Source organism: Tupaia chinensis, unplaced genomic scaffold (genome assembly GCF_000334495.1).
Source record: "Tupaia chinensis unplaced genomic scaffold, TupChi_1.0 Scaffold000056_1, whole genome shotgun sequence".
NCBI lineage: Eukaryota > Metazoa > Chordata > Mammalia > Scandentia > Tupaiidae > Tupaia > Tupaia belangeri.
The window spans coordinates 769,498-796,751 of record NW_006159514.1 but is presented as its reverse complement, the minus strand read 5'-3'; the positions used below and the strand labels follow the sequence as shown (position 1 = coordinate 796,751).

Genomic DNA, 27,254 nt, shown 5'->3' with positions numbered 1-27,254 from the left:
CCCCCCAGGGGGGATGGCCACGCCGCAATCCCTTCTCCTCCATTCTCTTGGGATCTTGGGCACGCACGCACACGCGCCGGGCGTGGGTTTTAAGCCACCGGGTCCAGGACATGAACCGCGGTCGACTACGTGGGAGTCCAGCGATATAGCCATTACGCTAACTGCTGGTCCCTGAATGTTTTTAAGTTATTCTTCTTACTATAGTTTTCGGTATGAGCTAGTCTATTCTTATTTTCTTTCTTGTCTTTTCTTTGGAAGTCACCTAGCTAAGTGAGGGTTTCTGGATAACTGTCCTAGGAATGGAGACTCGTAACGGTACCCTCATTAGCACTGTAGGTTATACAATGAAGGAACTGTGATTTGTCTATGGAGAAGTTTATATTTTGAACTAAAGACACACTAAGTACCTGCATATATCCATTTATTTTTTTGTTTAAAGAGATTTTTGCTATAGTGTGTGTGTGTTTGCTGGAGAGTCAGAGAGAGAGAAAGTGAGAAACTACCCCCTAGGGTGATGGCCATGCTGCAGTCCCTTCTCCTCTATGCTCCTTTTGGGATTTTGGGTACACATGCACACATTCCCAGCATGAGTTTCAAGCCACCTGGTCTGGGATTCAAACTGCGGTTGACCATGTGGGAGTCCAGCACCTTAACCACTATGCTACCTGCTGGCCCTATATCCACTTTTTGATGATCATATTTTTATTCTCATGTTATAACTATCCCCTTGCAGGTATTATGACAGGATGATAAAGTTTACTACTCTATATACGTTTGAGTCTGTACCAAACATGTGGTTGCTTGTTAATACCTAATAGTGTTATGCGGCTTTTATATCTGGGGAAAATGCCTTTTCTAGACCTCCTATAGTAGAAAAAATGTTTTCATGATATTACACTTCATATTTGCATAGAATTTTAGGGTTTACGAAGCTTGTTCATAAATATTATTACATTTGATTTTCACAACAACCCAATGTGGTTAAGTGGGACAATATTATTATCTCTGCTTAATAGATGAAGCAAGGTCAAACAGACATGAAATAGTGGAGCTGTAAATAGAAGAGCACTGAACTGTCCACAAGATTGTGCTGTCTCTTCTGTACATATCAGCATGACATATGCCTTTTATTTTTTAAAAATTTAATTTGCTAGAGGGTGTGTGAGTTTGCCTGAGAGAGAGACGGAGTGAGAAAGCACCCCACATGGGGGTAATCACACCACAATTTCCTCTCCTCCATTTCTCTGTTGGAGATTTTAGGCAAGTATGCACATGTGCCTCACATCTTTTTTTTTCCCTTTGGAGAGGTTTTTGCTATAGGGCGCATGCGCTCACCAGACAGAGAGAGACAGAGAGAGAGAAAGCGAGAAATCACCCCCCGGGGGGATGTCCATGCCTCAATTCCTTCTCCTCCATTCTCCTCTCGGGATCTTGGGCACATACGCATACGAGTTTTAAGCCACTGGGTCCGGGACACGAACCGTGGTCGACTACATAGGAGTCCAGCGACATAGCCATTACAGTAACTGCTGGTCCCGTGCCTCACATCTTTGTATTTTTTTTTTAAGATTTACTTATTATTATTATTTAATTTGGTATAGGGTACACTCACTCGACAGAAAGAAGGAGGGAGAGAGAAAAAGTGAAACTAAGCTGCCAGGTCTGGGTCTTAAACTGTGGTCAGCCAGGTGGCAGTCCAGCGCCTTAACCACCACGACATCTGCTGCCCCCCTAACATGTTTTTTAAGCAGACAGGTCTGGGACTTAAACCACGCAGTTGGTGATGTGGGGTCCAGCCGCTTTAACCACCATGCCTTTAGCTGGTCCCATATTTTTCTAGAAATTTTATTCCATGATTCCAATAGAATCTTTTTTTTTAATAGTTCATTTACGTTTGTTTTATTCTTTTTTTAAAGAATCATTTTATTTAACTTTTATTATTATTATTATTTTAATTTGAACATAGAAAGATATAGAAAGACAGAGAGAGGGAGAGTGAGAAAGCAAGCCACCGGGTCTGGGACTTGAACCGTAGTCAGTCATGTGGGAGTCTAGTGCCTTTAACCACCATGACACTCGCCAGTTCCCCAACAGACATTCTCTTAAATTCCCTTTAGAACAAGGTAAATATAAATTTAAAAAGGGAAAAGAACTCTACCAAAAAGGAGACTGTTTTTGCTTTTTTGGTAATTTTAGTTTTACCTTTCTAAAAAAGTCATTCTTTTAGCTTTTAAGTAAACTGTGTCTAAACATGTATTCTATGACATTTTTAAGAAATGTATGTGAAGGGATTTTTTTTTTTTTTTAAGAGGCTTTTGCTGTAGGGCATGTGCACTCGCCAGAAAGAGAGACAGGGAGATAGAAAGCAAGAAATCATCCCTCAGGGGGGATGGCCACGCCACAATCCCTTCTTCTCCATTCTCTCAGGATCTTGGGCACGCACACACATGTGCCTGGTGTGAGTTTAAGCCACCGGGTCCGGGACTCAAACCGCGGTCGACTACATGGGAGTCCAGTGACATAGCCATTACGCTAACTGCTGGTCCCCTAGGAATGTATGTTGTTTTATGACAAGGACATTTTAAAACTGTAATCTCAATTCTGCAAGCAGATCATATTAAATACCAGTCACACATTACATTAATAGGTTTCATCATACTTCTTTCCTAAAACTAAACGTAATGTCACAGACATTATGTAATAAATGCTGGGCACACATTATATTAATGGGTTTCACCATATTTCCTTTAAACATAATGTCACAGGACTAATTTGTTTCAGAGTTGCTACAGTAAATTCCTCTTGATTTCTAACTTACAAGGATCATAATTGCTGGTCAATTATTGACTCATCACAGACAAGGTGATTTTGAAAAGAAATGATGAGACTTGCCATTTTGAAAAAATTACTTTTTTTTAAAATTTCCTTTTTTGATACATAATGTCATTGGAAGCATGGATTTCAGTTTTCTGTCTTACTAATTTAACTGCAGTTTCTTGTACGTCATTAAGGCTTAAGGAAAAAGAATCAAGGATTCTCAGTACCTTTTCGGATCTTCAAGAAGGTCACCACTATGTAGTTCAACAAATAAACACTGGGTTGAGAGTTCAGAGAATTAAGCGCTTGCATAGGTTGCACACTAAGAGGGTGAATTTAAGCAATTGAGCAATTAACCTTTTGTGGGCTCTGGCTTTCTCATCTTCATAATGAGATGTGTATTAATTCCTTTTTTTTTTAAGAGAGATTTTTGCTATGGGGCACATGTGCTTGCGAGAGAGCCAGAGAGAGCCAGAGAGACAGAAAGTGAGAAATCCCACCCCGGGCGGGGATGGCCACTCTGCAATCCCTTCTCCTTCATTCTCCTCTTGGGCTTTGGGCATGCACTCACACACGCCCGGCTTGAGTTTTAAGATGCTGGGTCCGGACTTGAACCTACTTTGAGAGTCCAGTGATGTAACCATTATGTCATCTGCTAGCCCCTGTATTAATTCTTTTTTTTTTTTGGAGAGGTTTTTGCCACAGGGCTTGTGTGCTCGCCAGGAGGACAGAGACAGAGAGACAGAAAGCGAGAAATCACCCCCTAGGGGGGGATGGCCACACCGCAATCCCTTCTCCTCTATTCTCCTCTCTGATCTGGGGCATGCATGCACATGCACCCGGCGTGAGTTTAAGTCACTGGGCCCGGGACTCGAACCACGGTCCACTACATGGGAGTCCAGTGACATAGCCATTACACTAACTGCTGGTCCTCCTGTATTAATTCTTGACTATTATTCCAAGGGTCTATTTTAGCTCTAGCACACATCACTGTAAGACCTATTAACAGATATTTGTTGAGGAAAGGGATTCTAGGGTACAGATAAAATGTAGGAATACCTGTGGATACTTAAGGGCTTACCCTCTGGAATAGTAACAATGCCTACGATGGAAATCAGGTAGCATCCTATGACCAGTTCAAGACACAAGAACCTGAGACAAGCAGCAAGACCGTATGAGACTACTTAAAGCATTGTTAGGTAACGATTTCTAAAAGCTAAATGGTTGCCTAGTAACCTTGTGAATTGGTAACTAAATATCACACTGGCTACTGTTAAACAAAAAACAATGTTAAAAAGTATTTGTGGGGACCAGCAGTTGGCATAATGGCTATGTTGCTGGACTCCCACGTAGTCGACTGCAGTCGGAGTGCCCAAGATCCCAAGAGGAGAATGGAGGAGAAGGGATTGCGGTGTGGCATCGGGGGTGATTTCTCTTTTTTCTCTGTCTCTCTCTTGTCTGGCGAACGCACACGCCCTATAGCAAAAACTTCTCAAAAAAAAAAAAGTATTTGTGGAGGGGCCAGCAGGTGGCGTGGTGGTTAAGGCGCTGGACACTCCCACATGACTGACCATGGTTCAAGTCCCAGACCTGGCGGCTTGCTTTCTCACTCTCCTTTCTCTGTCTCTCTTTGGTCTACCTAAATTAAATGAATGAATAAATAAAATTAAATAATTCTTTTAAAAAGTATTTATGGAAAAAGTAGAAACAAGTGAGGAAAATAAGTTAAAATTTCTCTTACAACTGAAAAAAATCAACCTCTGTATTTCACCTAAAACTAGGGTTCAGGAGCTTGCAACTACTGTCCAAGCCTGGGGGAAGATTTTCAACCAGTCTCCAAGTCATCTCTGGGAGCGAGGGTATGGAAAACAGCCTCAAGGCTTCTGTACAGTTCAAATCAACCGAAAGAAACTTCTCCTAAGGACCGCAAGCGTCTCTACCCAAAAGGTTCGATGAGTGGCCTCCTCCTTTGCCAGAGGTCCGAGGAGCGACTGAAGGCGCTGGCGGTGGCTAGGCAACGGCCGTGCCGTCTTCTAGCTGGTAACCCCGCCCCGTGAGGCGCTTCCGCCACAGCCCGCCTCGACACTCCTTCTTTCATTGGCTAGCGTCACGCCACGGGTGGGCGGGGGAAATGCGTCAGGCTGTGCGGTCACTTCCGGCCCGGGAGCGCGCGGGTTGATTCGTCCTTCCTCAGCCGCGGGTGCTCGCAGCTCGGAAATGGCGGGTAAGTTCCCGGGAAAAGTTTACCAAGGGGAGGAGGCGGGTAGATCTGGGAAAGAACGCCGAGACGGTGGTGACAGTGCTCGCCTGGAACTTTGGGGATCAGGCCTAGGTTCCAGAAGGCCTGCTTTGGCCGGGAAGCACGAAACTCTCTGCCGATCTCCTCGTCGGCCCCGATCGGCGCCCCCGCCCCCAACTGCTTGCAGTTCTGCGCCTTCAGCTAGCAGCCCGGCCCCTGCGGAGGGCCAGAGGGGCCGGGGAAAGGCGTCACGGTATGAGCTTGTGAAGTGCCAGACGCGGCGGCCCAGTTTCTCCCCCCCTTTCCTTTTGCCTACTGCTGCCTCAGCCCTCATAAGTGTGATCTTGTTCCCGCCAGCTGATTTTAACGCTCAGACCCTCCTCTTCCAGGTCCCTGCCCACCTTCCACTACTGCCAACTTCTGAGCTAGGGCGTTGCTGCCTTGTTCTGCATTAAGGCTCTCATTAGGATCTGGACAGACTTAGTAGTAATCCCATCCTTAATTTCACATTTGAGTATTCCTAGGAAATCGTGTTTAGATATCCTTTGAGAATAATGGTTTCTACACTCTTCCTTCACCTAATCTTCTTTTAGAGCAGGGCTACTATAATTTTCTTGCGTTCATTCTGTTTTACTCTCCTTACCGAGTTCCTTCTCCTCACAACATTTAATAACTTAGAATGTGTTCTTACTTTGTTGCATGTATTAAGGCTTTTTTGGTGTGCTTTTTCCAGTTGCGTATTTTTTGAGGGGATGTGTAGTTGTTTGTTTGTTTTGTAAGTTTATTTCATGAAAGAGTGAGAGAAGGAGAGATAGGTACCCTTGACAGGATCTGGCAACAATGTTGCCAACCTCTTACCCTAGCCTCTCAGCCAGTTAGGATCAAAGGTAAACCTCAGGGGACCAGCCGTTAGTGTAATGACTATGTCGCTGGACTCCCATGTAGTTGACCGTGGTCCGAGTCCCGGACCCAGTGGCTTAAACTCACGCTGGACGCGTGTGCGTATGTGTCTAAGATCCCTAGAGGAGAATGGAAAAGGGATTGCGGGCCATCCCTCCTGGGGGGTGATTTCTCGTTTTCTATCTCTCTGTCTCGCTGTCTTTTTGGCGAGTACACGCGCCTTATAGCAAAAAAAAAAAAAAAAAAGAAAAGAAAAGGAAAGAAACTGGTGTTCAGGTTGCCCGTATGGAGCCTCAGGCCTCCCATTTGGCTCCAGCATCCCATCTCACTGCTGCTTCCTATTCCTGTCACTGTGATTGGGCCCATTTCCACTTTTGTTATCTTTTTCCAGTGCCATTATAGTATTCTTTTTTTTTTTTTTTTTGAGATTTTTGCTATAGGATACTATGCTTGCTAGAGAGACAGAAAAAAAGTTTAGTTAAAGAGCACTCAAAAACTAAGTGATAAATCATCCTCCTGGGGGATGCCATGCTGCAATCCCTTCTCCTTCATTCTCCTCTTCGGATTTTGGCACACATGCAAGGAATGTATTTTAAGCCACCTGGTCCAGGACTCAAACTACAGTTGACTACATGGGAGTCCAACAATGTAACCATTATGCCATCTGCTGGTCCTGCCTTTATAGTATTCTTGCTGAACATTAAACACTACTTTTTTATGGACTTAATGGATATATATGTAATAGCATGAACTCTACAGACATTTAAAGGAGAACTTTTCCTTTTTTTTTTTTTTGAGAGGTTTTCGCTATAGGGCGTGTGCGCTCGCCAGATAGAGAAAGACAGACAGAAAGTGAGAAATCACCCCCCAGATGGGGTGGTCACGCCGCAACCCCATCTCCTCCATTCTCCTCTTGGGATCTTGGGCACGCACGCACACGTGCCCGGCGTGAGTTCTAAGCCACCGGGTCCAGGACGCGAACTGCGGTCGACTACGTGAGAATCCAGCGACATAGCCATTACGCTAACTGCTGGTTCCCAAGAAGGACTTTTTACTTTTTTGAGAGAGAGATTTTTGTTCTAGGGGACATGCACTCACCAGAGAGACAGAAAGGGGGAAATCACCCCCCTGGTGGGGGGGCATGGCCACACTGCAGTCACTTCTCCATTCTCCTCCCAGGATTTTGGAAATGCACGCATATGTGTCCAGCATGAGTTTTAAGCTGCCGGGTCCAGGACTTGAACCTCAGTCATCTACAGGGGGGATCCAGTGATGTAACTGCTAAGCCATCTGCTGGTGCCAAAGGGGGACTCTTTTTACCAGATATTGTAAGATCTTGCAGTACACAAAATAACCCCCCAGATAGGGTACACGTATTCTGCGAATTACATCTAAATTCTAAATCTCAACTCTACCACTTAGTTTTTGAGTGCTCTTTAACTAAACTTTTTCTTTTTCTGTTGTTGGTGAGAGAGAGGGAGTTCTCTCCCAGTACCTCCCAGTGAGGCATGGTCATGCGCCAATCTTTTTTCCTTAGGATCTCTATCCCATTATGATTCAGGGCACGTACACACAGGTACCTGGTGTGTTTTTCAAGCTCAGAGGCTGGGACTCAAACCACAGTTTGCCATGTGGGATCTGGACCCCTATGTTCTTCTCTATGGGCTGCCTCTGAGCCTGAGTTTTTGAATATGAAACGTTCCTACTTACGGAATTATGGTGATTAAACTGTTACTTATATATATTTTATATGATATATATAAAATATATAAAAGCATATACACACACATTTTGTTGCTTAGGTTATACATAAATTCTTTGAATGGGTTCAGTTTTATAGGTTAGGGTTAGTGAGGTTAAGTAATGTGCCCTAATTCACAGAGCTAATAAGTGATAGTGAAGCCTGGATTTGAATCCAGAAATTCTGACACCAAACCATTAGTTTATACAGCCTCAGATCTTTTCCATTTTCTGTGTTTGTGAATTTTAATAATTTTTAATGTTTATGGCATGTTATTGAATAATTTCTTTCCTTTCTGCTCATGACTTATTTTTCCTCCTGAAGTTTTACTAATTTTTTTTAGAGAATTATATATTTAATTCTATTTATTATGATTATTTATTTTTTAATTTGACCAGAGTGGGGGGGATGTTAGAAAGCAAACTGCTAGCTCTGGGACTCAAACTGCAGTCAGCCATGTGGGAGTCCAGTGCCTTAACCACCACCCTAACTGCTGGCCCCAAGTTTTACTAATTTTTATATTCATTTTTTTCTGGAGATTTGTCATCTTCATTTTTACTTGAAAGTTTCTCTTGGCAACAATTTTTTTGTTATTTCTTATGTATGCTAATGGGTAGCCACTTCGTAGTAAAACTATTTGTTGTTCTGGTAGCTCATAGTTTGAGTTTACATGTACATGGTTTAAAAATAAATTACAGTAGAAAGATTTTTCCTTTCTATTCCTATCCCTCCTGTATTAGCCCAAGGGTAACCATAGTTACCAGTTACAGTCATGGATACATTCTGAGAAATGTGTCACTAGGCTGTTCATCACTGAGTAGTGATATACTCACACAAACCTAGGTGGTATAGCATACAACACATCTAGACTTTATGGGATCATCCTCATATCTGCAGTCTTTCATTGACCGAAATGTCATTAAGTGTTGTCTGAAGAGGCACTCATGGATTATCGCTTTTATGATAGTTGATCAATAGCACCCTAAATAAAATATTTTTCGATATTAGAAATGAAATATTGCCATGATCATCAAAAAACACTTTATTTTTTGTATCTGGTGATGAAGCAGTGACATCCTTTAATGTTGTATTTCTTTTTCAAATGGCTACTTAGGTATAAATCCTAGCAGGTAATTTGTATTAATATTAAAATTTCATGTTATTTTCAGGCTTATTCATTTAGGTAAACCATGTCCAGTTCATAAGTATTTATTTCAAAAGTGTTTTTTTGTTTGTTTGTTTGTTTTTGGGGTGTGTGTGTGTGTATGTTTCTGCTTTGTAATGAGGCATTCACACTTGGTACATTTATTTAGGAATATGTGAGAATAACCTATACTTTTTATGATCTATTAGTATGTGTTAAATCTTCCCTTATCCATTTCTAATTAGAACCCTATTTGTAGGTTTGACTACTTAAATCACTTTAGACCAAATCTTTTAAAAACTTTTTCTCCTAGGATTTGGTGCTATGGAAAAATTTTTGGTAGAATACAAGAGTGCAGTGGAGAAGAAACTGGCGGAGTACAAATGTAACACCAACACAGCAATCGAACTAAAATTAGGTATGTATGCCATTTCTAAATGATACTGTGTGTGTAAATTTTTAAAATTTACCAGAGGGTGCATGGGCTTATCAGAGAGGAGAAAGGAGAGGGAGAAAGCACCCTCCATTGGGACAGGGTCATGCACCAACCCTTCTCCATTTCTCCTTCCTGTCAGGACATTGGATATACATGACATGTGCTTGGGATATTTTTTAAGCTGCCAGGGCTGGGATACAAACTGCAGTTAGTCATATGGGATCTAGTACCCTTAACCACTAAACCAGAAGGCCGGCCCTATAATATGTTTTTAAAATTTGAAACACAATTTTATGTAAGAACAGCTGTTTATATCAGTATATTGTTTTCTATTTTTATTGAACACATTGAGATTTTAATGTAGTCTTGATTATGTTGTAGAGTGGGTAGTATTTTTTGTTTTTGAAATTTGTCTACGTTAGATATTTCATATAAGTGAAATTAGACAGTATTTATCTTTTTGCCAGTGGTTTATTTCACTTAGCATTATATCTTCAATGTTTATCCATGTTTTAGCATGTGACAGGATCTCCTTCCTTTTTAAGGCTGAATGATACTCCATTGTCACCGTGTTTGGTTTATCTCTTCATAAATTGATGGACATTTGGATTATTTCCACCTCTTGACTGTTGTGAATGATGCCACCATGAACATGGATGTACAAACATTTCTTGAATATCCAGCTTTGAATTCTTTAGGGTATATACCCAGAGGTGGGATTGCTGGTCATTCTATTTTTTTTTCTTTTTTTGGAGAGGTTTTTGCTATAGGGCACGTGCACTTGCCAGAAAGCCAGAGAAAGACAGAAAGAAAGAAAGCGAGAAATCACCCACCAGGGGGATGGCCACACTGCAATCCCTTCTCCATTCTTCTCTCAGGATGTTGGGCACACACGCACATGTGCCCGGCATGAGTTTAAACCACTGGGTCTACTACATGGACCGTGGTCGACTACATGGGAGTCCAGTGACATAGCTATTACGCCAACTGCTGGTCCCAAGTCATTCTATTTTTTTTTTTTGAGAGATTTTCACTGTAGGGTGCGTGCGCTCGCCAGACAGACAGAGAGAGACATAGAGACAGAAAGCGAGAAATCACCCCCCAGGGGGGATGGTCACGCCGCAATCCCTTCTCCTCCATTCTCCTCTCGGGATCTTGGGCACGCACGCACACGTGACCGGCGTGAGTTTTAAGCCACCGGGTCCGGGACGTGAACCACGGTCGACTACGTGGGAGTCCAGCGACATAGCCATTACGCTGCTTTTAATTGCCAAGCTGGAGGAACTGCCATGCTGTTCTATATAGCAGTACACCATCTTATATTCCCACAAAGAGTGCATAAAAGTTCTCTTTTCTCCATATACTTGCTAGTACTTATTTTACTTTGCTTTTCTTATTACCTTTTTTTAATCATTTTTTGACTTGATAATTAAAACTGATTTTAAGAACTTTACATACTTACAAATACCTTTTTCTCAGTTTTTTCTTTTGATTTTGCTGTATAAAAGTATAAAATTTTTAGGGAAATTTCTTTTTGTTTTATGAGTTTTCATTACGCCTTAAAAAAAAACCCTTCTCACCATACCCATTGTTTTTGTTTAATATTTTAATTTTTGTTTTTTAACTTGAGGTATGGCTCATGTTCGCCAGAAAGAGACACAGATTGAGAGTGAGAAAGCACCGCCAACACCACCCCAGATATGGTCACGCCACAGGGAGAGAGAGAAAGTGAGAACACACCCCCCAGGGCTGTAAGGGGGAAAATGGACACACTGCAACCTCTTTTCCTTCATTTTCTTCTTGAGATTTTGGGCATGTATATGTGCTCACTGTTTTCCAAGCCACTGTCTCCAGGACTCAAACTGTGTCGTCACTATGTGAAATCCAGCAATCTTAACCACCACATCGGTAGCTGGCCCTGATTGTTTTTATAATTGAGATTTTGTTAAAGTTTAAGTTTAATCTAGGAAATGACAGTATCTTTAGAGTTCTGAATCTTCCTTTCCAATAGTGAGAATATTTGTATTTTTATTCAGGCCTTCTTCTTTTTTTTTTTTTTTTAATTGTCAGAGTGCATGTGTATTTGCCAGAGAGAGAAAGGGAGGGAAGAAAAAGAGAGAATACACCCCCCCACACACACACATGCACAGTGGGCCTTATCATACAGTAATCCCTGTTTTCCATCCCATCAGGATTTGAGGAATGTAAGCACATGTTCCTGGCATAGTATTTCTCAAGTTGCCTGGGCTGGAATTTGAACTAAAATCAGCCTTGTGGGATCTGGCTTCCAGTGTACAGCTTAGTCACTGCTCTGTGCTTTGGTCCTCAGACCTTTTCAGTGTTTTCTAGAGTTTTAAACTTAAATGATAAACATTCTAACTTTATTCCTAGGTATTTAATCTATTTTGTTGCTATTATAAATTAGGTCTCTTCCCTTATATTTTATGCCCTTACTAGTGCATAGTAGTGGCCAGCAAGTGGTGTGATGGTTAAGGGCACTGGACTCCCACATGGCTGACTAGTTCAAGGCTTGGACATAGCAGCTTGCTTTTTCACTTCACCTCTCTCTCTCTGTCCCCCTCTGGTCAAAAGTAAATAAATAAAGTTAAATATGGGACCAGCAGTTAGTGTAATGGCTATGTCACTGGACTCCCATGTAGTCGACCGCGGTTTGCCTCCTTGACCCAGTGGCTTAAACTCACGCTGGGTGCGTGTGCGTGCGTGCCCAAGATCCCGAGAGGAGAATGGAAGAGAAGGGATTGCGGCATGGCCATCCCCTCTGGGGGGTGATTTCTCGCTTTTTGTCTCTCTGTCTCTCTCTGTCTATCTGGCAAGCGCATGTGCCCTATAGCATAAAAACCTCTCCAAATAAATAAATAAAGTTAAATAAAATAATTAAAAAAAATAATAGAAAAATTAAGGGAGAATTATATATATTTTTTTCTTTAATTTTTCTTCCCCCTATATCAGAATCCAATTTATTTAGAACTAATGGGTCATCAGAAAAGTCACAACACATTTTATTGGGTCGTCGGAAAAGTCATGACGTATTTTTCTATATGACTGGGTGACTTGGTCATTCTAAACCTTTGAAGTTAATAGCAGCACTTCACTTCCCTCAGACTAGTCTTGCTCTCTCTTTTCCTTTAGCCTTCTTGATCCCTTTCTTCTCTGGACAGACTTTTATTGAAACTAAGTATTTGACAGTCAGTGTACTAGGCAGGGGAAAACGTTAACTTTTGACTGCGTATCAATAATTCAGCTAAGGTTTGTCCCAAGATTCTTTATTGTTTCTATTTAAATATTTATTGTAATTTATGATTTACATATAACCATTACACATCTCTGTAGGGTACAGAATGGTCTTTAAAAGCGCATATACAGTATATAATAAATTGAGGATATAAACATACTCACCACCTTCAACATTTAACATTATGTTATGAACATTCAAACCCTACTCCAGTGGTTATTCTGCAAGTATATACTGAATTGTCTATGATGTTCTTTACTGTGAGATACAGTTCTAAAGAAAAATGTTGATTAAAAATCAGGCAACAAACGATCTCATAAATTAACAAAGATAATCTTAACATAGCCAGTGAAAGAAGAATTTGTAATTTCATGTACAGGGTTGTGGGAGATAGTTTATAATCGGAAAAAAATCTGTGAATATCAGTCATTGGTCCAGTTAGAGACAGATGAAATTGTACATAACAGTGGCTCATTAGGAAGAAATAGAAAAATCACACTTTACTCAAACACTAAGTTCTTGTAAGACCATAGTACTATGCTGTGCATAAAGAAATAAGTCCTGGAAAAGGCAAAAACAAAACAACATTGGGAAGAGATGTTTAAAAATGAAGACTTGGTAAAGCCAGTAATTCAGTGATTTATAGGCTTTACAGAGTTCTTGATTTTTAGCCTTTTTAAAATTCCTTTTTTTTTTTTTTCTTTTTTAATAAGTATTGTTTTAGGGTGCATGCACTCACCTGAGAGGGAAGAAGGAGAGAGACAGAGACAGACTGGAAAGTGATCACCGCCCCCCCCATGGCCACTCTATAATTCCTTCTCCTCCAATCTCTTCCTAAGATCCAAAGAAAGACTCAGCTTTTTAAAAATTTTTCTTTTTTAGAATTATTTTATTTAACTTTATTTATTAACTTATTTTTTAAAAATTTGACTGGGAGGAGGGGAGAGAGAGAAAATAAGGAAGCAAGCTGCCAGGCTGGGGCTTGAACCATGGTCAGCCATTTGGGAGTACCATGCCCTTAACCACCATGCCACCTGTCAGCCCCAAGACTCAGCTATTTGTAACATTTTGGACTTTTCTTCCATTATCTAGCTTTCTATAGCAAGTAGTGGTTATAATAAACATATAAATTGAAGCCTGTGGAAGCAACTGTCTTATCAGATAATTGGTGAATTTGTATTTAAACCTGCTTGTGTGTAAAATAGTTGAATCTGCATGTTTAGCCTGTTAGCTGGAAAATGTAGTCCTGACATTCATTGTTGTTACCAGTATGTGTGGACTTACAGTTTTTTCTATTGGGTCATCTGAAAAGTCATGACATGTCTTTTTATGCAAAAATGCATCATGACTTTTCTGATTACTCAATAGTTGTTTTGTGTTCTCTTATTTGTGCTTGTTTTCCTGGTGTAGTAGTTCCTTAAGTATTTTCTGAAGAATCGGGTTTTTTTTTTTTGGTGATTCTTTCAGCATTCGTTTATCTGGGGTTGATTTTATTTCTTCTTTCCATTTGAAGAATAATCTTGCTCTGGGTATAGTACTCTTGGCTGAAATTGCTTTCCTTTCAGAGTTTTAAATGTGTCTTCCCATTCTTTCTTTGCCTATATTGTTTCAGTTCAGAAGTCTGTTGTTAGCCTAATGGGGTAACCTTTTTTTTTTAAGAGGTTTTTGCTATAGGGTGAGTGTGCTTGCCAGAGAGACAGAGAGACAGAAAGTGAGAAATCACCCCCCCCCTCAGGGAGGATGGCCATGCCGCAATCCCTTCTCCTCCTTTCTCCTCTCAGGATCTTGGGTACGCACCCTAAAGCAATACTTCTAAAAAAGTGGTTCGAGTCCCAGACCTGGTGGCTTAAACTCACGCCGGGTACGTGTATGTGCGTGCCCAAGATCCTGAGAGAAGGGATTGTGGTGTGGCCATCCCCCCTGGGGGATGATTTCTCACTTTCTCTCTGTCTCTGTCTTTCTGGCAAGAGCATGTGCCCTATAGCAAAATCCTCTTTTTTTTAAAAAAAAAAAGAAGCCAAATGAGGACTGAAGACCTTCTGCCCAGACTTCACCCTTCTATTCCCCGGTGTAGCCAGGAACCCGGATAAGCCAGTCAGCAACCATCTACATCTCAGTTAAAAGCAGCCACTTTGACTACCGAAGACCCTCTGCCCAGATTTACCCTCCTGCTTCCCGGCAAGAGCATGTGCCCTATAGCAAAATCCTCTTTTTTTTAAAAAAAAAAAGAAGCCAAATGAGGACTGAAGACCTTCTGCCCAGACTTCACCCTTCTATTCCCCGGTGTAGCCAGGAACCCGGATAAGCCAGTCAGCAACCATCTACATCTCAGTTAAAAGCAGCCACTTTGACTACCGAAGACCCTCTGCCCAGATTTACCCTCCTGCTTCCCGGTCTAGCCAAGAGCCAGATTTAACTCCAAAAAGTAGGAAAAAACATATAATCCTTCAGATGACCAGAAACCACCACAGAGACACAAGAAATATGAGAAATGAAGAAAATATCTCTTCTGTAATGGAAAAAAATATAGCTCCTCTTCCTCCACAAAGACTACAAGGGAACTCATGGAAATGTCAAGTAAAGCATTTAAAATATTCATGGTGACAAAGCTAACAGGCACAAGAGAATAGAGACAATGAACTATAGAAGATGCAGGAGAAAAGAGATGAGTTTGAGGAGGTAAGGCAGTTCTTGCACAAGCTGAAAGAGAAGATACACATTATAAAAAACAATCTAATGGAATTGTTAGAGCTGAAGGCTGTAATACAGGAAATCAAAACTTCCATCGAAAGTATCAAAAGCAGATTATACCATTGCAGAAGATCGAATCTCAGATGTAGAAGATAGAACCTCTGACCTAGAAAAATTCACCAAAAAGACTGAGAAAACCCTCCAAAAATGAGAATAACATGCGAGTTATACTAGATATCATTAAACACCCAAACATCTGGATCATTGGTGTCCCTGAAGGTGAAGAGGCTAATGAGGGCATAGATAATTTATACTATGAAATCCTGGAAGAAAACTTTCCAAACCTAGAGAGGCACTCAAATATCCAGACTCAAAAAATACAAAGGACCCCACATAGAATCGACCCAAGAAGATGTTCCCCGAGGCACATCATAGTCAGATTGACCAAAACTACAGACAGAGACTAAAATTCCATCAGGCTAACGTTGGACCTCTCATTGGAAACAATGCAAGCAAGGAAAGAATGGGAAAATATATTCAAAGTGTTAAGTGAAAAACAATTTCAACCAAGAATACTATACCCAGCAAGATTATCTTTCATATGGGAAAAAAGACAAAAACATTCTCAGGTAAACAAAACCTGAAATAATTTACCAACACCATACCAGCCCTCCAAAAAAGTGCTGAAGGGAGTGCTATACCAGGAAAACTAAAATTGGACACAGAGATAAGAGTAAGAGTACACAAAAGTAAGAGTACAAGTAAGAGATAAGAGTATAAGAAACAACGAAAAGAATGTCCAACCTAATGGTAGGGACAAGTCCGGAGTTGAATGTTAACTTCCAGAGTTTAAATGGAAAGTTCAGACCACAGTAACAATGCAAATTCAATAGAAGAGAGATTAATTACATGAGCCTGATCTAATGAAATAGAATTTTTTTGACTTTAGAGTAAAACGTTACTGATTTTCTTTGATGTTTTGATTTCCATAAAGGAAAAGCCAAACCAGGATACTACAAGAAAATAAAATTACAGGCTAACACCTCTGATGAGCATAGTTGTAAAAATTCTCAGAAAATACTAGCAAAACAAAGTTAACATCATATTAGAAAGAAAACATGCCACGACCAAGTGAGATTTATCCTGAGATCTAAAGATTGTTCAACATATGCAAATCTACGAGTGTGATTTACTGGGACCAGTAGATAGCATAACGGTTACATTGCTGGACTTCCATGTAGTTGACTGCAGTTTGAGTCCTGGACCTGGTGAATGTAAACTCACGCCGAGTGAGTGTGAGTGCCCTAAATCCTGAGAGAATGGACGAGAAGACATCATGGTATGACCATTCCCCCAGTTGTTGATTTCTTGCTTTGTCTCTCTGTCTCTGGAGAGTACATATATCCTATAGCAAAAATCTCTCTTAAAATAAAAAATTGTGATATACCACATTAACAGAAGCCATATGATGATTATCTCACTAGATGCAGATGAAGAATTTGGCAAAACTCAACATCTTTTTATGATGAAAATGCTCAATGAATTAGGTACAGAACAAATGTATTTCAACATGATAAAATCCATAAATGACAAAACTACAGAACTATTAAAAATATAGGGAAGCAATTTAATTTTTATTTTTCTGTAAGTCATGGGTCTTTGTAAAGAGAGAAAGTGAGAAGTCACCCCCAAGGGGATATGACCAAGCCACAATCCTGTCTCTTCCTTTCTCTTCTTGAGATTTCTGTTATGCACATGTGCTTGGCATGATTTTCTTTTATTTTTTAAATTAGTTTTTACATTCATTGCTGTTATCATTATAGCATATCAAATAAATTTTCCAATCATGAATACACTATTATTGGTTCAGTAAAAGCCAGGGTGTCAGTTTTTTAAATCTTAGGCATTCTAGTGGGTGTGTAGTGGTTTCTTATTGTGTGTGTGTGTGTGTGTGTGTGTGTGTGTGTTTTAAAGAATTATTTTGTTGGGACCAGCAGTTAGCATAATGGCTATGTCGCTGGACTCCCATGTAGTCAACTACGGTTTATATCCCGGACCCGGTGGCTTAAAACTCACGCCGGGTGCGTGTGCATGCGTGCCCAAGATCCTGAGAGGATCACCATCCCGCCCCCCCGGGGGGGGGTGATTTCTCACTTTCTCACTTTCTATCTCTATGTCTCTCTCTGTCTTTCTGGCGAGCGCACACGCCCTAAAGCAAAAACCTCTCAAAAAAAAAAAAAAAAAAAGAATTATTTTGTTTAATTTTTAAAATAAATGAATTAATTTTAGTTTGACCAGAGAAGGACAGAGGCAAGGGTGGGGGGGAATGAGAAAGCAAGCCACCAGTTCCAGTACTCGAACCATGGTTGACCATGTGGGTCGACCTTAACCACCACACCTCCTGCTGGCCCCATTTTTTTTGTAAAGGTTTTTTGCTATAGGGTGCTTGCACTCGCCAGAGAGATACAAAGAGAGACACAGAAAGGGAAAGTGAGAAATCATTCCCTAGAGGGATGCCCACATTGCAGTCCTTTTTCTTCCAATCTCCTCTTGGGATTTTGGACATGCAGACACACATGCCCAGGGCAAGTTTCTAGCTATTGGGTCTAGGACTCAATACACGGTTGGCCGTGTGGGAGTCCAGTACCTTAACCACTATACCACCTGTTGGTCCCATCTCTTATTGAGGTTTCAGTTTGCCTTTCCCTGATGACTGATGTTATTAAGCATTTTTTAAAATGTGGTTTTGGGGACCAGCAGGTGGTGTGGTGGTTAAAGCGCTGGATACCCACCCATGTGGCAGATGGACCACAGTTTGAGTACCAGACCTGGTGATTTGAAAATCCCTTTTTCTTCTCGTGTCAGTTTTGGTAATTTTTTTGTATTTTAAGGAGTTTGTGATATCCAACTTTCTTAGCAGAAAGTTTTTCAGAATATTTTTCTTTTACGATATTAATGACTGTAGATCTTTTCAGCAACTGCTTTTCTCTATTTGCTTGTTTTCTATTTCTAACTCTTTAAACTTTTTTTTTTTTTAATTATTTTTACTTTGGGTTAATTTGTTCACTTTTAAATCTACCTTCTTTTTTTTTAAAGAATTATTTTATTTTAGGACCAGCATATGCTGTTATGGCTGTGTCACTGGACTCCCATGTAGTCGACCACGGTTTAAGTCCTGGATCTGGTGACTTAAACTCACACTGGGCACATGTGTATGCATGACCAAGATCCCGAGAGGAAAATGGAGGAGAAGGGATTGTGGCATGGCCATCCTCCCTGGGGTGTGAGTTCTTGCTTTTTGTTTCTCTCTGTCTTTCTGGCGAGCAAATGCACCCTACAGCAAAAACCTCTCCCCCCCCAAAAAAATTTATTTTATTTGTTATTATTATTATTTGAATTCACTAGTGAGAAAGAGAGTGAGAAAGCAAGTCTTTGGGCCTGGGACTCAACCTGCAGTTGGCCATGTGGGAGTCCAGTACCTTAACTACCATACCACCTGTTGAGTCTCCCTTCTTTTTCAAGTTCATCTATTTTTTTCTTGATGAATTGACCATTTACTCTTTATCAAACATTCTCTTTTATCTCTGGTGATAAAGAATCTCTCTCTTTTTTTTTTTTTTTTTTTTTAGAGGGTTTTGCTATAGGGTGCGTGCGCTCACCAGAAAGACAGACAGAAAGCAAGAAATCACCCCCTGGGGGGATCGCTGCGCTGCAATCCCTTCTCCTGCATTCTCCTCTCGGGATCTTGGGCACACACGCATGCACACATGCCCAACATGAGGTTAAGCCACCCGGTGCGGGACTCGAACCATAGTCGACCACGTGGGAGTCCAGCGACATAGCCATTACGCTAACTGCTGGTCCTGAGAAAGAATGTTTTTATGCTGATACCCATGGTCTTACCAGAAAAGGGGCATTTACTGTATTCAGGAGTGAAAAGGAGATATTTGTCAATTGTGATATCTTTGAGAATATAAGGGGGACGATACATTGTTAGTGAAGGGATTAGCTTTTGATAGTGACATGGAGAATTTCTACCATTACAAAAGGAGGGAAAGTATACAGGAATGGCTACAAAGTTAGAAGATGTAGAGGTGGCAGACTGAGTGCTCTCTTTTCAACACTATTTCCTAAGTAAAACAGGAAAAAGCTGGGGAGAATGTGACTATAGAAGAAAAGTATTGGAGGTATGAGGAGATAATTAAGTGAAGGGAAGTAGTGAGTTGACTTTAAAACTATATTATGATTTGGATCAGCAGTTGGCATAATGGCTATGTTGCTGGACTCCCATGTAGTTGAATACGGTTTGAGCCCCAGACCCGGTGGCTTAAACTCACACCAGGCGTGTGTGTGTGTGTGCCCAAGAGCCTGAGAGGAGAATGGAGGAGAAGGGATTGCAGTGTGGCCATCCCTCCTGGGGGGTGCTTTCTCGCTTTCTGTCTCTCTGTCTCTTTCTGGCGAGCACACACACCCTATAGCAACAAAAGAAAAAAAAAAAAAAACCTCTCCAAAAAAACCCCACAGAACTATTTTATGATTGTCAAGTAACAATAAAAGTCCACTTCAAGTTAGTACTCATGAATATAAAGTGAGGTCAGTCACATCCAGATGTAGGGGTGCAGCAGAGTGGGCATATAGTCAAATTTTATAATAGTTGAGGGTAAGGCCAGCAGGTGATGTGGTGTGGTGGGTGGTTAAGGCACTAAACTTCATGTGGCCAACTGTGGTTTGAGTCCTAGACCTGACAGCCATCTTTCTTATTTTCCCTCTCTGCCTCTCTCTGGTCACATGAAAAAAAAATGATGAATAAAATTAAATAAAATAATTATTTAAAAGAAAAATGTATTTTTTAAAAAAGAAAAATAGTTCGGGGCTTACCAGGCTGCTACACAAAAGATGAGGGCGGGACCAGCAGTTAGCGGAATGGCTATGTTGCTGGACTCCCATGTAGTCCACCATGGTTTGAGTACCGGACCCGGTGGCTTAAACTCACGCCAGGTATGTGTGCGTGCATGCCCAGCCCAGGAATCCGAGAGGAGAATGGAGGAAAAGAGATTGTGGTGTGGCCATCCCCCCTTACGGCGTGATTTCTCACTTTCTGTCTCTGTTTCTCTGTCTTTTCTGGCGAGCGCACGTGCCCTATAGCAAAAACCTCTCAAAAAAAAAGATGAGAGTAAAGGAGTTGAGGATGTTTATGAGAGTGATAGATGAATCTATGCTAGAAAGGGAAAAAAGCAAGGATACAAAGTAGAGGTGGGATAGTGAGATTGTGTTCAAAACAGTACATCCTAAGTGTTGGGGGTTGAAGAATTGTTACAATTGGTAGTGAGGTAGGGAGATAAGAGATGATGGTAAATTCTATGTTTGTGATATAGTTTAGGAGCGTATAGTCATCGATAATGATAAATAAGACTTAGGACTAGGGAATAAGTGGCTAGGGCACAATAAAGACAAGATTCTTTAGAGGAGGAATGAATCAAGGAACTGAGGCTGGGTTGAGAGATTAATTTTTATTAATTTCAAATTCATTAAGATTTAAGTTTTTTTTTGAGTGTTGGTAAGTGTGGAACTGAATTCTGCAAAAGAGGGAGTGATATGACTGAAGGCAGATCTTCGAAGCTGTTTGTTTCTAGTGTGTGAAGAGACACACTGGTCTGAAACTGACAACAAGGGGCCAGGAAGAAACCTTGTTTTAGAAATATGAGAAAGAAAACCACTGTCTAAGAAGGCTGTAAGAGAAGTAGTGCCCTCGGAAGAGAGCCATGTGTGTCAGTGAACTGTTAGAGCGAGAAGGTATAGGACAGCATTCAAGGAAGAGTCAGAGGTTATGGAAGTTTGGTGGTAATTGACCTGTAAATTTCACAGTGGTCACTGGGAGTTGAGGAGGGGTAGGAAATGACCTTAGGTTCATAGTTTTACATGACTGTATGGGGATGAAAATCAGGTGGTAAGAGATAATTTAGGAACTTGTTTGAAGTAATGGGAATAAAGAATGTGATAGGATTAAATGCAGTATCTCCAAGGTATGGTGTAATGCTGAGACCTCTGCTGTTGCAGACTGGCAGTGCTTAGGAGAGTATGCTAACACCCTGGATTTTAAAATAATATCATTAAACTTCATTTTTTTGGGGGGGAGAGGTTTTTGCTATAGGGTGTGTGCGCTCACCAGACAGACAGACAGAGACAGAGAGACAGAAAGTGAGAAATCACCCCCAGGGGGGATGGCCACACTGCAATCCCTTCTCCTCCATTCTCCTCTTGGGATCTTGGGCACGCACGCACACGCGCCCGGCGTGAGTTTTAAGCTACCTGGTCCACGACTCGAACTGCGGTCCACTACATGGGAATCTAGCGACATAGCCATTATGCTGTTGGTCCCATTAAACTTATTTTTCAATTTATCATGGTTAGGAAAAGATGTACTGGTCAGAGCACCAAGGCGTCAGTTTTTTTAGAATGCAACATTATGGATGAATTTAGATATAACACATACTACGTTAGATACTATGGGAAATATATGGTAGTATTTGAAGCTGCTTGAAGGCTACAACCCATTTATGTTTCTTTTATGAGTACTTGTCAGTAAGCCATACATATTTTAAATGCTCTAATATTTTTTTATATAAGCTTTAAAAGTGAATTAATGTGGGGCCAGCATATGGCGTGGTGGTAAAGGTGTTGGATTCCCACATGGCTGACCATCGTTCAAGTCCTGGACCCAGCAGCTTGAAAATCATGCCAGGTGCATGTGAGTGTATGCCCAAAATCCTCAGAGGAGAATGGAGAAGGGATTGCTGTGTTACCTTCCTCTCTAGGAGGTGACATCTCACTTTCCCTCTCTTTGGTGAGTACATGTGCCCTAAAGCAAAAACCTAAAAATAAAATAAAATAAAAGTACTTTGGTGCTTTCTTAATTTTCTTTTTGGCTAATAAAACATAAAGACTATATCTTACTTTATGCATCTTATTTTTCTAAAAACTACAGAAACGATTCTGAAAACTCAAAAGTATAGGAACTATATTTGGGAGTATTGAATCATCAGAAAAGTCATGTTGTCTTTTTTATATTTTTCTATACAGAAATACGTCATGACTTCTCCAATAACCTAAAAGAAACAATAGGAAATATATTCAAAAGAAAGATTTGTTTCAGGCCCTATGGTCTCTGTCTGGCAAGCGCATGCGCCCTATAGCAAAAACCTCTTCAAAAAAAAAAAAATCTCAGTCTTCTTACCTTATTTTTCTACCGCCAGTAATTGTCCCTACTGTACATTTGTATAAGAATAGTAAGCTATGTATTTACAGTGTATTTTAGTTTTTGTTTTTAGACAGGATCTCCCTCTGACTCAGTCCTCCTGCCTTGGCCTCCTGGCCACTGCACTCTTGTCTTTTAAGATAGAGCACTGCTGTGTTTCCCCCACTGGTCATGAGCTTGTAGTCCTCCCATCTTGACCTCCCGGGTGGTTAGGACTCTAGGTGCATACTACCATGCTGGGATTTTAGGGTGGTCCAAAAATTGAACTCCAGCCTTCCATTTGGCCACCACCTACTAAGCAGCAGAATTAATCTGCAGGCACTACTTAGGCTAGGCCTACAGCTTTATTTTTATAGCAGGATATCTGGGAACAAGACAAACATCATCTAGCAGTCAAAAAGAATGAGGTGTTGGGATGAATGGATAGCGTAATGGTTATGTTGCTGGGCTACCATGTAGTCAACCGCGTGGTTTAACCTCAAGCTAGGCGCTTGTGCATGCATGCCCAAGATCCCAAGCAGAGAATGGAGGAGAAGGGATCGCAAGTGTGGTCATTCCTCCTGGTGGGTGATTTCTCGTTTTCTGTCTCTCTGTCTCTCCAGTGAGCGCATGTACCCCATAGCAAAAATCTTTCTTAAAAAACAAAAAGGATAATATGATGATGTGGGCTTCATCAAACTTTTTTTTTTTTTAATGTTTTTCCCCTTATTCATGGTAGAGTATACATACATGAGCATGTGAGGGAACACCCTCGATAAGAATCTGGTCATGCTGTGATCTTCTTCCTTCAGTCTTCTAGCCCATTAGATCTTGGGCACTCCTGTTTGTACCTGGTGTTTCAGGCTGACAAAGCTGGGGATTTGATCTTCAGTCACCATGTGGGATCCAACTTCTCTTGAGCTCATTATCTCATTATCACTGTTCTTCTCAGAGTGCTTTCTTATAGCATTCGGTTTTCGTTATGTAGATGCTGAATCTTTTCTTATCTCAAAGGGTCTTATTTTTCTTTTACTCCTTACGTTGTGCGTACACATATAGAAAAATAAAAACTAAATCAGTTATGTCTGTCATACCTAGTCTTCTGATTCTTAGAATAAATAGGGGTTTTTAACCCTAAAGCTTTAATTTTCCTTGTTCACTAGTCTCATGAGAATCCAGTGTAAATTATATAAAGAGAAGTGACATTTTAAAGAACAAAGTTGTTGTCTATATCCTAGTTATGAAATTCTTAAAATGGAAATACCTGTCAACTTTAATATCTTTAATTTAATACCTTTTATCTCTCTGTATTTTTTATTCTTTTAAACAGTTCGTTTTCCTGAAGATCTTGAGAATGACATTAGAACTTTCTTTCCTGAATATACCCATCAACTCTTTGGGGATGAGTAAGTAACTCAGTAAAATCTTGTCAAATTAGTGTGGGAAAACAAAACAAAACAAAACTCCATACTTTGTCGCTAAGATCTAGAGCTCAGATTCTATTTTCTCTACTATTATTTTTCATGTACTTCCTTTAAAAAATATATATTAGAATGGTATTTTTAAAATTGAGACACAGGCTCCGTAGTACTGTGGTTTGCTACTTTGTACATTGATGGCATTAGATAATTGGGTACAAACAAATGAAGGGCTTGAGTTTAGATTCAGCAGTCTGACTCCAAAGCCCATACACATAACTTCTACTTCACTGTATTATACCGCATTCATTTACCTAAAGCTATGAAGTTCAAGTTGTTATTCTATGATTATGTAATCAGTTAAGAAAATGTGATTTTTAGAAGCAGCTTTAAAAATATGTTCTTGGATATTCAGCACAATTCTTTTCCTCTGTCTTCACTACATTATTATAGTGGTTACCATTTTCTTTTTTAAAAAAGTATATTTTGCTGTAGGGTGTGTGTGCTCACTGGGAAGAGAGGAGAGAGAGATGGAAAGTGAGAAAGCACCACCCAGGGAGACAGTCATGCCTCAACTCCTTCTCCCTTTTCCCTTTTGTGATTTTGGTCATGCTTGCTTGTGTTTTTCAAGCCACTGAGTCTGGGACTCAAACTGTAGTTAGCCATGTGGGATCCAGCCACTGCAACTACCATGCCACTGGCTGGCTGGCTATTTTTTCTTTCTTTAAACTTCTAAATTTTTTTTTTTTCTAGTTTTTGCTATAGGCACGTGTGTTTGTCAGAGAGATATAGAGAAAAAGAGGAAAAATGAGAAATCACTCCTCAGGGGCATGGCCATGCTGCAGTTCTTTCTTGGGATTTAGGGCATACATGCACACACATCTGGTACATTTTCCAAGCTGCGAGGTCTCGGACTCAAACTGCACACCTAGCCGTGTGGAATCCATCTGCCCCAACCGCCATACCACCTGGCTGGCCCTAAAATTTTTATTTGGGGAAAAAAATTGTATTTGCAGATATTTTTTAGAATAGTACAATGAACTCTGTATATCCTTTATTTAGATTCACCAATTAACACTTATGCACATTTGTTCTCTTCTTATATAGTACATTATTATGTTGTTAGTAAGCCATTTGAGACTATGTTGCAGATATAATCTTGATTCCTTATGCCTAAATTCTTTAATACTATCTCTGTAATAATTATGGTAGAATTACCAAAACTCAGAAAATTTAACATTGCTACAGCACTATTTTCTAATACAGTCCACTTTTCGGATATTGATCATTGATTCTTAGTAATTTTTTATAGTTATTTATTCATTTTTTAAATTTTTTTATTTTTTTGAGAGATTTTTGCTACAGAGTGCCTGCACTTGCCAGAAAGACACAGAGAGATAAAGAGACAGAAAGCAAGAAATCACCCCCCAGGGGTGATGGTGACGCAGCAGTCCCTTCTCCTCCATTCTTCTCTCGGGATCCTGGGCATGCATTCTCGCGGGATCTGGGGCACACACGCACTAAAGCCACTGGGTCTGGGACTCAAACCCTGGTCAACTACATGAGAGTCCAACGACATAACCATTACACCAACTGCTGGTCCTTATTTATTTAATTTTGTTTATTATTCTTCAACTTGACAGAGAGAGCCAGAGATAGAGTAAGAGGGTAGAGTAAGATAGTAAGCCACCAGGTCTGAGACTCAAACCATGGTCAGCCATGTGGGAGTCCAGCTCCTTAACCATCATGCCACCTACCAGCCCCAATTCCCACTAATTTTTCTTTTTCTTTTTTTTTTTAGAATTATTTTATTTAACTTTATTTATTTATTTATTTTAATTTGACCACAGAGGAACAGAGCGAGAGAGAGAGAAAGTGAGAAAGTGGCTGCCAGGTCTGGGATTGAACTGTGGTCGGTCATGTGAGAGTCCAGCATCCTTAATCACCATGCCATCTGCCAGCCCCCTCCCCCCAAGTAATTCTTGTATAGTAATTTTTCCCCATCGTGGATCCAATTTAGAATCGCATTGCTTTTGATTGCCATACCTCTTTATTCTCCTTTAAACTGATAAAGTTTCTCTGCCTTTATTTGTTTTTCATGATAGACTTTTTTGGCGTGGAGTCAGGGTGGAGTTTGCCATAGTGCATGCACTCACCAGAAAAAGGGGAGGTGAGAAATCACCCTCCCTTCATGGAGCAAATGGCCATGCCACAGTCCCTTCTCCATTCTCCTCTCAGGATTTTGGGCACTTATACACATATGCCTGGCATGAGCTTCAAGCCACCAGGTCCAGGACTCGAACCATAATTGGCCATGTGGGAAATCTGCACCTTAACTACCATGCCACCTGTTGGCCCCAGGCTACTTTTTTTATTTTTTATTTTTTTGTAAAGAATAAGTTAGTTGCTGTCGAGCCAGTGCTGTGGTGGTAAAGGCAGCTGGATCCCACATGGCCAACCACTCAGTTCAAGTCTCGGACCTGGTGGCCTGAAAAACACGCTGGCCTTGTGTATGCTTGTGCCCAAAATCCCAAAAGGAGAATGGAGGAGAATGAATTGTGTCATGGCCATATCCCTGGAGGCTGCTTTATCACTTTCCTTGGCTTCTGTTCCATGCATTTCAGATACTTAGCCGGTCCAGGGAAAAACTTCTCTTCTTCCTCATATATTCTTTTTTGTTTATATCAGAATAGACTTATGGATTCTTTTGTTAATTCAGTGGATTGTAATGTATTAACTGCTACTAATTTTGATGCTCAAATTACCCCCAATTTTTTTTTTGAGAGGTTTTCACTATAGGGCGTGTGCGCTCGCCAGACAGACAGAGAGAGACATAGAGACAGAAAGCGAGAAATCACCCCCCAGAGGGGATGGTCACGCTGCAATCCCTTCTCCTCCATTCTCCTCTCGGGATCTTGGGCACGCACGCACACGCGACCGGCGTGAGTTTTAAGCCACCGGGTCCGGGACGCGAACTGCAGTCGACTACGTGGGAGTCCAGCGACATAGCCATTACGCTAACTGCTGGTTCCCAAATTACCCTAGATTTGACAAGTTCTGTAGTCAGCTAATTTCCTAAGGAACCCTGGTTTGTTATAGTAGAGAAGGATATTTAGACACAGTTGACATTTAATCTATTTTCTTTCTGGCCAGCCGGTGGTATCGTAGTTAAGGTGGCAGGATCCCACATAACAGAATACATAGTTTTGAGTCCCAGACCCAGCAACTTGAAAAAGATGCCAGGTGCATGTTCATGTGTGCCAAAACTTCAAGAGAATAATGGAGAAGAGATCTCTTCAGTGAGTGCATGTGCCTTATAGCAATTTTTTTTTTAATTCCTTTTGTGGCTTTTTTTCCTATATGTTATTTTAACATCACTGA

At 40.7% G+C, this 27,254-nt stretch overlaps 2 protein-coding genes across 2 annotated transcripts in view; one reads left to right on the top strand and one right to left on the bottom strand.

The window, feature by feature from the left end:
* The window catches only part of SLC25A12 (solute carrier family 25 member 12), a 146,804-nt gene extending 142,851 nt beyond the window's left edge, over positions 1-3,953 (bottom strand). The window contains exon 1 of the mRNA XM_006141477.3: positions 3,899-3,953. The gene's annotated coding sequence lies outside the window, so the exon portion shown is untranslated. The remainder of the gene's footprint in view (positions 1-3,898) is intronic.
* Positions 3,954-4,948: 995 nt separating this feature from the next.
* The window catches only part of HAT1 (histone acetyltransferase 1), a 65,176-nt gene continuing 42,870 nt past the window's right edge, over positions 4,949-27,254 (top strand). The window contains exons 1-3 of the mRNA XM_006141478.3: positions 4,949-5,041; positions 9,155-9,259; positions 23,786-23,861. Coding sequence (XP_006141540.1) covers positions 5,035-5,041; positions 9,155-9,259; positions 23,786-23,861 — 188 coding nt within the window. The 5' untranslated portion in view covers positions 4,949-5,034. The remainder of the gene's footprint in view (positions 5,042-9,154; positions 9,260-23,785; positions 23,862-27,254) is intronic.